At 39.5% G+C, this 13295-nt stretch overlaps 1 protein-coding gene across 1 annotated transcript in view; it reads left to right on the forward strand.

Moving 5' to 3' along the window:
* The window catches only part of TECR (trans-2,3-enoyl-CoA reductase), a 75319-nt gene that overhangs the window by 5271 nt on the left and 56753 nt on the right, over positions 1-13295 (forward strand). The window contains 1 exon segment of the mRNA XM_053718075.1: positions 2839-2883. Coding sequence (XP_053574050.1) covers positions 2839-2883 — 45 coding nt within the window.

Genomic DNA, 13295 nt, shown 5'->3' on the forward strand with positions numbered 1-13295 from the left:
AATCCAACTGTCTGGCTCCTAAAAATATGCCTGGCTCCCAAATATTCTTACTGGCTCCTAATTTTTAAACATATTTGTCAAGCACTAGTTTAAATAGTTCAACTTTGTGCACCCGCCGGGTTTTCGCTCATGCTACCTTTTTACTTTCAACTTCTAATACCAGCCCCTAATATTTTAAACCTCTGGGTATTTTTTTTACATTTGATTTATTTTAAAAATTGGAAGATTTTCCCCGAAATATGGACTAAGAAGGGATAGAGTTTTGCCCTAAAAGAGGGTCTGTCCCCAAAAGTGGTACCATTTTTGAATTTCATGCAATCACTTTTGTAATTCATTATTCATTACAACATATGAATACAGTATATCCTGTAACATATATAAGTGTAAAAAGAAAATGGGTTAGCATTTTATTATTACACTGCTAAGGTCAGCGCCAGTGCAGCAATGCACTACTGGTTTATAGCTGAACATAGCACATGAGCCGATGATAAGAGACAGATCTCTGTAGACCTGTAGGAATCTCCCTTATCTGCCCAAACGTTTTTACAGTCTCCCAGGTTTCTTTAATTTTCTGCTCTTAGATCACTTTTCTCCCTTATTTGTTTATAACATATACAATCTTAATTTCAAATATTTAATACTCATATTTAAAGGGACATTAAACCCATATTTTTTTCTTTCAAGATTTAGAAAGAACATGCAATCTGAAACAACTTTCTAATTTACTTCTATTATCTAATATGCTTAATTCTCTTGATATCCTTTGATTAAATGTATATCTAGATAGGCTCAGTAGCTGCTGATTGGTGGCTCCACATAGATGCCTTGTGTGATTGGCTCACCCATGTGCATTGCTATTCCTTCAACAAAGGATATCTGAAAAATGAAGCAAGTTAGATAATAGAAGTAAATTGGAAAGTTGTTTAAAATTGTATTCTCTTTCTGAATCATGAAAGATATTTTTTGGGTTTAATGTCCCTTTAATGAATCATTTTGATGTATGACAGTTTGTCTTTTCTCCCACTGTGAGTTAAAGGGACAGCAAATGTAAAAAATAATGTTACATAATTCTGCACATAGTGCAGAATTATGTAACATTATCTTAGCAACAACTTTAAAAATCTAAAGATTTGATCGATTTTAGCCGTCAAAGTTGCACTTACCTGGTCTCTTCTCCAGGATCTTCTGATCATGTCTTCTGCTTCAAAAGTGCTTTGTGGGCGCGCTGTAATCAGACATTGCGCTATTGAACTGAATGTAACGCGCTACCAGACCAGAGTCAAATCTTTAGATTTTTAAAGCTGTTGCTGTTGCTCTGTGCAAAATTATGTAACATTTTTTACATTTACTTTCCCTTTAATCGAGAAGTAAAATTTGCAGATTTGCAGAAAGTTGTTGAATGTATTAAGCTAAATTGTGTAAATAAAGATGATTTGTATGAAGAATTTTGTTGTACTAAACTGTATCAAATTGTAAAATAAACTGGTGTATAATTTCCTATGCAAAATATGTTGATTCCATAATCTCCCTTCTTTTCTTAAAAAAAAAATTGCAGGGGTTAAAAACAGTTATATTCAAGCAATAGTACAATAATTAAATGCTCTTACACTTAAAGGGACATGCCACCCACATTTTTTCTTTTATGATTTAGAAAGAGAATGCAATGTTAAACATCTTTCTAATTTACTTATATTATCTAATTTGTTTTATTCTCTTGATATTCTTTGATGAAAAGCATATCTAGATATGCTCACTAGCTGCTGATTGGTTGCTGCACATAGAAGCATCATGTGATTGGCTTTACCATGTGCATTGCTTTTTCTTCAAATAAGGCTATTTAAAAAATGAAGCAAAATAAATAATGGCAGTAAATTGTAATGTTGTTTAAATTTCTATTCTCTATCTGAATCATGAAAGAAAGATTTTTGGTTTAGTGGCCCTTTAAAGTGATGGCAAATCCGAGTGTTTCAAAAACGCTAGGAATTACCATCACTAAAAATAAACAGGACTTTCAGTCACCACTTTGTTAAAAAGGGTGCTAAGCGTACTCTTTCTGTGCCGCGGCCTCCAAGCTAAACTCAACTACTCCGGACGCCCACTGCACAACTCTCTATTCTCAATGAGGTGACGTTCCCAAAAAACAATAGCCATGCTAGTCATATAACAGTGTTCTGTATGCTAGCATGGCTATTGTTTTAGAGGTGGAAACGTCACCTCATTGAGAAAAGAGCGCTGTGCCGTGGGTGGCTGGAGCGACTGAGTTTAGCGAGGAGGCCGCGGCAAAGAAAGGGTAAGTTTAGCACCCTTTCTTACAAAGTGATGACTGAAAGTCTTGTTTATTTTCAGTGATAGCAAATCCTAGCACTTTTGAATCTAAATCCATAAACAGGTTTTTATTGCTACAGCAGTTTATCGTGTATCAAAATCTCCCGCAAAATTGTGCTCTTGTGCATATGAAAAGCATACTTGCATATCTTTCAGTCAACAGCCACATTTGGATCTTGTGCAACCTTTGATTGGACAGTGCACATATTAATACAGCTATAACAAAATAGAGCAGTTTATTTTTTCTGTATAATGTTCCTTTACTGTTCTATGATGTCAAATAAGATTATACTTTTAAATTAAAATGACAGAGAGAAAGGGGTTAGTTTTTTTAGTTGTTTTTCTATGTATTGGTGTAGTATTGCCAAGAGAAAGGCATGTCGTAATAAAAAAGCCCATGCACTGCTTTTCTTTTCTTGTCTGTCATTCCCAGGTTATATGTTCTGCACGTCTCTCATTCTGTTTACCTTGCACGTTTCCAGTATTTGTATTTCATGTCTCTTACTTTTACAGATCCTCAATGGTATGCGGCTCGTCAGTCTCTGCGCCTGGATCCCAGTAAGTAATACCACTGCAGTGTGTCTGACGCTGTACAGTGTTCTGCACAGAAAATGTTGTCAGCCGGGTGGGGGCAGTGTAAAACTTTCTAATATTATAACATTTTCTCCTATCCAAAGCACAAATTAGTTGTATAATTTAACATAAATGTATTTAATGATAATCTGAGCAATACATTTTGAATATGATCTAATTTTAGCTTATAGGGACATGCAACCCAAATTTTTTCTTTCATGATTCAGATAGAGCACATAATTTTAAACAACTTTTCAATTTACTTATATAATCTAATTTACTTAATTCTCTTGGCATTCTTTGTTGAAAAATATTACCAAGGTAGGCTCAGGAGCTGGGAGCTAGCTGCTGGTTGGTGGCTGAACATATGACTATTATTATTGGCTTAGTGATGTGTTCAGCTACCTCCTAGTGCATTGCTGTTCCTTCAATAAAGGTTACCAAGAGAATAAAGCAAAATTGATAGCAGGTGTAAATTGGAAAGTTGTTTAAAAATGTATAAAGTATTTGAGTCATAAGAGAAAAAAGAATTGGGTTTTTATGTCTGTTTTTCTTTTTTTTTTTTTTTAAATACAAACATATCTGTTGTATTTTTAATTTATTTTTTTGTAATTACTGCCTATAGTTTTATTCCTAACTGGAATATAACCTGCCCAATTGTGAATGTGTTTAAAAAATTATCATGAACATACAAAGTAACATAGTGTAATTAAGTATAGTAATGTGCAGGTTAAAAATATATTAAAGGGACAGTCAACACCAGAATTGTTGTTGTTTAAAAAGAAAGATAATCCCTTTATTACCAATTCCCCAGGTTTGCATAACCAACACAGTTATATAAATATCCTTTCTCTTGTAAGGTGTATCCAGTCCACGGATCATCCATTACTTGTGGGATATTCTCCTTCCCAACAGGAAGTTGCAAGAGGATCACCCACAGCAGAGCTGCTATATAGCTCCTCCCCTAACTGCCATATCTAGTCATTCTCTTGCAACTCTCAACAAGCATGGAGGTAGTAAGAGAGAAGTAGTGAAATGTAGTTGTTTTTTTCTTCAATCAAAAGTTTGTTATTTTTAAATGGTACCGGAGTTGTACTATTTTGTCCCAGGCAGAAAATAGAAGAAGAATCTGCCTGTGATTTCTATGATCTTAGCAGGTTGTAACTAAGATTGCTGTTCTCACACATAACTGAAGAGAGAGGTAACTTCAGCTGGGGAATGGCGTGCAGGTTATCCTGCTATGAGGTATGTGCAGTTAAAATTTTTTCTAGAGATGTAAATGCTAGAAAATGCTGCTGATACCAGATTTATGTAAGGTAAGCCTGAATACAGTGATTTAATAGCGACTGGTATCATGCTTACTTTTAGAGGTAATACTCTTATTAATTTGCAATATAAAACGTTGGCTGGCATGTTTTAACGTTTTTATATATGCTTTGGTGATAAAACTTTATTGGGGCCTAGTTTTTTCCACATGGCTGGCTTAAATTTGCCTAGAAACAGTTTCCTGAGGCCTTCCACTGTTTTAACATGAGTGGGAGGGGCCTATTTTAGCGCTTTATTGCGCAGTTACTTTCACAGACTGAGACATCCAGCTTCCTCCAGGAGTCCCCTGAATGCTGTAGGACCTCTCTGAAGGGCTCTTAGGCTTTCCAAAATCGTTTGTTGGGGAAGGTAGGGCCCCAGCAGAGCGGGGGCAGTTTGTTGTGACTGTTAAATAACGTCTATATCGTTTTTTTGATCCGTTTTTTGAACTAAGGGGTTAATCATCCATTTGCAAGTGGGTGCAATGCTCTGTTAGCTTATTATACACACTGTAAAAATTTTGTTTGATTTACTGCTTTTTTTCACTGTTTTTCAAATTCTGACAAAATTTGTTTCTCTTAAAGGTACAGTACGGTTTTTATTTTTTGCTTGTTAACTTGATTTAAAGTGTTTTCCAAGCTTGCTGGTCTCATTGCTAGTCTGTTTAAAAATGTCTGACACAGAGGAAACTCCTTGTTCATTATGTTTAGAAGCCATGGTGGAACCCCCTCTTAGAATGTGTACCAAATGTACTGATTTCACTTTAAGTAATAAAGATCATATTCTGTCTTTAAAAAATTTATCACCAGAGGAATCTGACGAGGGGGAAGTTATGTCGACTAACTCGCCGCACGTGTCAGACCCTTTGACTCCCGCTCATGGGACTCACGCTCTAATGGCACCAAGTACATCCAGTGCGCCCATAGCGTTTACTTTACAAGACATGGCAGCGGTCATGGATAATACACTGTCAGCTGTATTATCCAGACTACCTGGATTTAGAGGAAAGCGAGATAGCTCTGGAGTTAGAAGAAATACAGAGCATACTGACGCTTTAAGAGCTATGTCTGATACTCCCTCACAATACGCAGAAGCTGAGGAAGGAGAGCTTCTTTCTGTGGGTGATGTTTCTGACTCAGGGAAGAGGATTCAACCTGATTCTGATATGTCTACATTTAAATTTAAGCTTGAACACCTCCGCGTATTGCTCAGGGAGGTTTTAGCTTCTCTGAATGACTGTGATACAATTGCAGTGCCAGAGAAATTGTGTAGACTGGATAAATACTATGCGGTGCCGGTGTGCACTGATGTTTTTCCAATACCTAAAAGGTTTACAGAAATTATTTCTAAGGAATGGGATAGACCAGGTGTACTGTTCTCTCCCCCTCCTATTTTTAAGAAAATGTTTCCAATAGATGCCACCACACGGGACTTATGGCAGACAGTCCCTAAGGTGGAGGGAGCAGTTTCTACCCTAGCTAAGCGTACTACTATCCCTGTAGAGGACAGTTGTGCTTTCTCAGATCCAATGGATAAAAAGTTACAGGGTTACCTTAAGAAAATGTTTATTCAACAAGGTTTTATTCTACAGCCCCTTGCATGCATTGCCCCTGTCACTGCTGCTGCGGCTTTCTGGTTTGAGTCTCTGGAAGAGGCTTTACAGGTAGAGACCCCATTGGATGACATACTTGACAAGCTTAGAGCACTTAAGCTAGCCAATTCTTTTGTTTCTGATGCCATTGTTCATTTGACTAAACTAACGGCTAAGAATTCTGGTTTTGCTATTCAGGCGCGCAGGGCGCTATGGCTTAAATCATGGTCAGCTGACGTTACCTCAAAGTCTAAGCTGCTTAACATTCCCTTCAAGGGGCAAACCCTATTCGGGCCTGGTTTGAAGGAGATCATTTCTGATATCACTGGAGGAAAAGGTCATGCCCTTCCTCAGGATAGGTCCAAGTCAAGGGCCAAACAGACTAATTTTCGTGCCTTTCGAAACTTCAAGGCGAGTGCGGCATCAACTTCCTCTAATACAAAACAAGAGGGAACTTTTGCTCAGTCCAAGTCGGTCTGGAAACCTAACCAGACCTGGAACAAAGGCAAGCAGGCCAAGAAACCTGCTGCTGCCTCTAAGACAGCATGAAGGAGCGGCCCTCTATCCGGTAACGGATCTAGTAGGGGGCAGACTTTCGCTCTTCGCCCAGGCTTGGGCAAGAGATGTCCAGGATCCCTGGGCGTTGGAAATTATATCCCAGGGATATCTTCTGGACTTCAAAGCTTCCCCTCGCAAGATCTTAAACAAATTCCTCAGAGTTCCATCATTCAAGATGGAGACTATTCGTACCATCCTACCTATGATCCAGGAGGGTCAATATATGACTACAGTGGATTTAAAGGATGCTTATCTGCACATTCCGATACACAAAGATCATCATCGGTTTCTCAGGTTTGCCTTCCTAGACAGGCACGACCAGTTTGTAGCTCTTCCCTTTGGGTTAGCTACAGCCCCAAGAATTTTTACGAAGGTTCTGGGGTCGCTTCTGGCGGTCCTAAGGCCACGGGGCATAGCAGTGGCCCCTTATTTAGACTACATCCTGATTCAGGCGTCAAACTTCCAAATTGCCAAGTCTCATACGGACATAGTGTTGGCATTTCTGAGGTCGCATGGGTGGAAGGCGAACGAGAAAAAGAGTTATCTATCCCCCCTCACAAGAGTTTCCTTCCTAGGGACTCTGATAGATTCTGTAGAAATGAAAATTTACCTGACGGAGTCCAGGTTATCAAAACTTCTAAATTCCTGCCGTGTTCTTTATTCCATTCCTCGCCCTTCGGTGGCTCAGTGCATGGAAGTAATCGGCTTAATGGTAGCGGCAATGGACATAGTACCGTTTGCACGCCTACATCTCAGACCGCTGCAACTATGCATGCTCAGTCAGTGGAATGGGGATTACACAGATTTGTCCCCTTTACTGAATCTGGACCAAGAGACCAGGGATTCTCTTCTCTGGTGGCTATCTTGGGTCCATCTGTCCAAAGGTATGACCTTTCGCAGGCCAGATTGGACAATTGTAACGACAGATGCCAGCCTTCTAGGTTGGGGTGCAGTCTGGAACTCCCTGAAGGCTCAGGGATCGTGGACTCAGGATGAGTCACTCCTTCCAATAAACATTCTGGAACTAAGAGCGATATTCAATGCTCTTCAGGCTTGGCCTCATCTAGCGACAATGAGGTTCATCAGATTTCAGTCGGACAACATCACGACTGTGGCTTACATCAACCATCAAGGGGGAACAAGGCGTTCCCTAGCGATGTTAGAAGTCTCAAAGATAATTAGCTGGGCAAAGATTCACTCTTGCCACCTATCAGCTATCCATATCCCAGGTGTAGAGAACTGGGAGGCGGATTTTCTAAGTCGACAGACTTTTCATCCGGGGGAGTGGGAACTCCATCCGGAGGTGTTTGCACAATTGGTTCTCCGTTGGGGCGAACCAGAACTGGATCTCATGGCGTCTCGCCAGAACGCCAAGCTTCCTTGTTACGGATCCAGGTCCAGGGACCCCAAGGCTATGCTGATAGATGCTCTAGCAGCGCCTTGGTCCTTCAACCTGGCTTATGTGTTTCCACCGTTTCTTCTTCTCCCTTGTCTGATTGCCAAAATCAAGCAGGAGAGAGCATCAGTGATCTTGATAGCGCCTGCGTGGCCACGCAGGACTTGGTATGCAGATCTGGTGGACATGTTATCCTTTCCACCATGGACTCTGCCGCTGAGACAGGACCTTCTACTTCAAGGTCCTTTCAACCATCCAAATCTAATTTCTCTGAGGCTGACTGCCTGGAGATTGAACGCTTGATTTTATCAAAGCGTGGTTTCTCCGAGTCAGTCATTGATACCTTAATTCAGGCACGGAAGCCTGTCACCAGGAAAATCTATCATACAATATGGCGTAAATATCTTTATTGGTGTGAATCTAAGGGCTACTCATGGAGTAAGGTCAGGATTCCCAGGATATTATCTTTTCTCCAAGAAGGATTTGAGAAAGGATTGTCAGCTAGTTCCTTAAAGGGACAGATTTCTGCGCTATCTATTCTTTTGCACAAGCGTCTGGCGGATGTCCCAGACGTTCAGGCATTTTGTCAGGCTTTAGTTAGAATCAAGCCTGTGTTTAAACCTGTTGCTCCACCTTGGAGCTTAAATTTGGTTCTTAAAGTTCTTCAGGGGGTTCCGTTTGAAACTCTTCATTCCATAGATATCAAACTTTTATCTTGGAAAGTTATTTTTTTGGTAGCTATTTCCTCGGCTCGTAGAGTTTACGATTTTATCTGCCTTACAATGTGATTCTCCTTATCTGATCTTCCATGCAGATAAGGTAGTTCTGCGTACCAAACCTGGGTTTTTACCTAAGGTGGTATCTAATAAGAATATCAATCAAGAGGTTGTTGTTCCGTCTTTGTGTCCTAATCCTTCTTCAAAGAAGGAGCGTCTATTACACAATCTGGATGTGGTTCGTGCTTTAAAGTTTTACTTACAAGCTACTAAAGATTTTCGTCAAACATCTGCTTTGTTGTCTTCTTTGGACAGAGGAGAGGTCAAAAGGCTTCAGCAACCTCTCTTTCTTTTTGGCTAAGAAGCATAATCCGCTTAGCCTATGAGACTGCTGGCCAGCAGCCTCCAGAAAGGATTACAGCTCCTTCTACTAGAGCTGTGGCTTCCACATGGGCCTTTAAAAATGAGGCTTCTGTTGAACAGATTTGCAAGGCGGCGACTTGGTCTTTGCTTCATACTTTTTCAAAATTCTACAAATTTGATACTTTTGCTTCTTCGGAGGCTATTTTTGGGAGAAAGGTTTTACAGGCTGTGGTACCTTCGTTTAAGTTCCTGCCTTGTCCCTCCCTTCATCCGTGTACTTTAGCTTTGGTATTGGTATCCCACAAGTAATGGATGATCCGTGGACTGGATACACCTTACAAGAGAAAACATAATTTATGCTTACCTGATAAATTTATTTCTCTTGTGGTGTATCCAGTCCACGGCCCGCCCTGTCATTTTAAGGCAGGTATTTTTTAATTTTAAACTACAGTCACCACTGCACCCTGTGGTTTCTCCTTTCTCTGCTTGTTTTCGGTCGAATGACTGGATATGGCAGTGAAGGGGGGAGCTATATAGACAGCTCTGCTGTGGGTGTCCTCTTGCAACTTCCTGTTGGGAATGAGAATATCCCACAAGTAATGGGTGATCCGTGGACTGGATACACCACAAGAGAAATAAATTTATCAGGTAAGCATAAATTATGTTTTTGTGCCTTATAGATGTCAAATTTGATTAATACCTTGATGTACTGTCTTTAGATGATTGTTGCCTTTAATAAAGATTTATTTCAACTAAAAACCACTAGCAGAAACTTTGAAATACATATGCTATGTCCACTGACGCGTTGCACGCTTCAAACTTCCGCTTTCTCAAAGACAATACATTTGTAAACATAATACCACCAGAAAGCACAATACTTTAACCCAAATGGTAACAGTTGTTGTTTTAAATAAATATAGACTAGCCTTAGCATTTTAGAACACAAAAAAAACCCCACCAAAGATGCTGGAAAAGAAGATTGCGACTTACTGGTGGGGAAAATGGCAATTTTTAATAATTTAAAAAAAATATATATATATATAGAAAGAGAAAGTCAGGATTTCGTAATAATTCTAGATTGTGAGTTCCGGATTTGGGGATTTGTATTTGTATATGGTGACAATTACAGAGCTGTAGGTAAATCTATGTAAATAGAGCTAGATGGCTTTAGTGTATATCATGGATCTGGCATACAAATGGTTAATTTAGATTAAAGGGACATTCTACACCAAAATTTTATTGTTTAAAATGATAGATAATCCCTTTATTACCCGTTACCCTGTTTTGCATAACCAGCACTGTTATATTAATAAACTTTTTACCTCTGATTACCTTATAGCTAAGCCTCTGCAGACTGCCCCCTTATTTCAGTTCTTTTGACTGACTTTTATTTTAGCCAATCAGTGCTGACTCCTAGCACAGTGTTATCTATATGGCACACATGAACTAATGCCCTTTATTTGTGAAAAGAATGTCAAAATGTATTCAGCTAAAAGTCGGCCTTCAAGGGCTAAGAAATTAGCATATGAGCCTACCTAGGTTTAGCTTTCAACTAAATAACAAGAGAACAAAGATTGATGATAAAAGTAAATTGTAAATTTGTTTAAAATGACATGCCCTATCTGAATCATGAAAGTTTATTTTTGATTTTTGACTAGACTGTCCCTTTAACTTGTAGTTCAAATATTTTGCCTGGTTTTTTGGTGAATGTGCTTCTTAAAGGAACATGAAACCAAAATGTTCCTTTCAAGATTCAGATTGAGAATACAATTTTAATTTACAATTTACTGTTATCTAATAAGCTTAAAGGGACACTAAACCCAATTTTTTTTTCTTTCATGATTCAGATAGAGCATGCAATTTTTCAGATATTTATTTATATCCAGCAGAGTGTACAATCAAAATAGATTCAACCTCTTTATGCCACGCAGGGCCAGGTAACCGTATTACAGAGAACCTCAGAAAACAATTTAAAACAACAATTTCATTTTCTTTTTGACAAATTAATGGTCCCCTCAATATAAAGTTTGTACACTTAACTGGGGTCTTTCTGTTTTATTTACATTAATAAAATAAAAAAATAAAAAAAGGGGGGGGGGGGGAGGGGAGTAGAGGGAGGGGTGAGAAAAGAGGAAAAGGGATAGAGAGGGGAACCCCCCATGTCAGACTACACTCAAATCTCTACCAGGCGCCCAGGAGCACCAATTCCGAGTTCCTGAAAGGGAATATAAGGTCATGCATTTCTGTGTCTGGTAGTGACTTAATGAAGGCTGACCATTTACTAAAGAATCGTCTGATGTCTAAGTCATTGTCTAAATTAGTGTCCCTTTGTTCTAAGAGGCATTGTTTTTTCAGACAATTCTTTATCTCTGGGATAGATGGTATTGCACTCGTCTTCCATTTTTTAAAGATAAGGTATCTAGTTGCCAGAATAGATAGAAATATTAATTTATCCTTTGGGTTATGGTCCCTGAGACCAAAAACAATTAGTGACTGTGTAAGACCCAGATGGGAGATCCTAAGGGTTTTGTTAATCCAGAACTCGAGTTTACACCAGAGGTGCCTTATTCTAGGGCAGCTCCAAATCATATGTATTGTATCCGCTGCAGGGAGTGAACATTTTGGACATTTGTTAAAACTAGCATAGTGGATTTTTTCGCCTTTTTTGGGGGTAAAGTATGCGTTGTGAAGAAGTTTGATGTGCATCTCACGCCATGTAGCTGAGAGAGAGACCTGTGCCACTTTGCAAATTGAATTTTGGATGTTTTTTGTATCAATACTCGATTGTGGTAATAGCTGATTCCATAAAGCAGTAATTTTCTCTAACTCTACTTCACCTTTGCCTGATTTAATTAGCTGATAACATGGGGAAATAGACCTGATGCCATTTTTAAACAGGGTAATCCAGCCTTCCAATTTGCCCAAACTCCAGCTCCAACCTGTCACATTCACTAGTTCAAGTAGGAGGTGTCTGACTTGTAGGAATGCAAATAATTCCTTGTTGTTGATGTGGAACTCTACTTTTAACTCATCAAAGGATTTAACAATATTCCTCTCTGAGTCCCAGAGTTGAATCACCCTACTCAGCCCTAAATCCTGCCACTTCTTGAATATTCCTGAACTAACTCCTGCGGGAAATTTCGGATTTCCCTGTATTGGGAGATATTGAGAGATTTTACAGTTTAGGGATAGTAGATTACCTGTTCTCCACCAGGCCCTTAATGGGTTGGAAAAAGATTTGAATCTTTTGATTCTGCCTGGTAGATCTTTTGGTGGGCAGTGAGCCAGCGCTAGCAACTGATACGGGCTACACATTTTCTCCTCTAAAGATTGATTTGTAACATAATTACTCTGGGATATCCAGTCGGCCACCACGCGGGCTAGAAAGGCATAGTTGTAAGATCGAATGTCCGGTAGTGCCAGGCCACCGCTCTCTTTTGGTAAAGAAAGTTTGTTTAAGGATATCCTCGGTCTTTTTTCCTGCCAGAGAAATTTACTAAGTGAACCGTTTAGACAACGAATATCTTTCTCCAGGAGAATTAATGGAATGTTCTGTAGAACATAAAGGAGTTTCGGGAGCAGGATCATTTTAAATAAAGCGATCCGTCCAGATAAAGATAGTGGGAGAGATTGCCAGTTTTTAAGTTTCTCCCTAATCATCACAAAGATTAGAGAGAAATTGAGGTTATACATATCCCCCGGAGATGAAGGGATTAAGATTCCGAGATATTTAAGAGATATTTTAGACACGGTAAAGGGAATATCGCAAAGAGAGTCTTTGTTTTGTCTCAGCCATAGCAGTTCCGATTTTGCTTTATTAATCTTATAGCCCGAGAAAGACCCGAATTTGGTAGTAATGTTTAATAATTTGGGGATGCTGGTTTTGGTATCTGAAAGGTATAGCAAAAGGTCGTCCGCGTATAAAGCTATTTTTATAACTTGTTTCTCCACCTTAATGCCTGCAAGTTGTTGCCTGACCATGTTTGCTAGTGGTTCAATTGAGATGTCGAAGAGCAGGGGGGACAGGGGGCACCCCTGACGCGTTCCCCTTCCGAGAGTTATCTGTGAAGAGGCTATAGAGTTGATGATCAGAGTAGTGTGTGGTTCTTTGTAAAGATTCCTAATGAATTCAAGAAATTTACCTTTGAAGCCAAAGTTTGCCAGAGATGTAAAGAGATGGTCAAAATGTATCGAATCGAACACTTTCTCTGCGTCGATCGAAACAATAGCCAAATCAGGTGCCGCCCCCTCCCTCCGACACCTCAATTTTCCTGAAGTACTCCGTAACAAGTACGGCCTCTCTGATTTTAGCTGAGGAATTTCGGCCCCTGAGAAACCCCCCTGGTCTGGGTGTATTACAGTGGCAAGTGGTGCCTGGAGACGTTCAGCAAGACTAGAACAGAAAATGTTATAGTCTCCGTTCAGGAGGGCTATGGGCCTATATGATTCTTTAAGGGAGGGGTCTTTC

Source organism: Bombina bombina, chromosome 6 (assembly GCF_027579735.1).
Source record: "Bombina bombina isolate aBomBom1 chromosome 6, aBomBom1.pri, whole genome shotgun sequence".
NCBI lineage: Eukaryota > Metazoa > Chordata > Amphibia > Anura > Bombinatoridae > Bombina > Bombina bombina.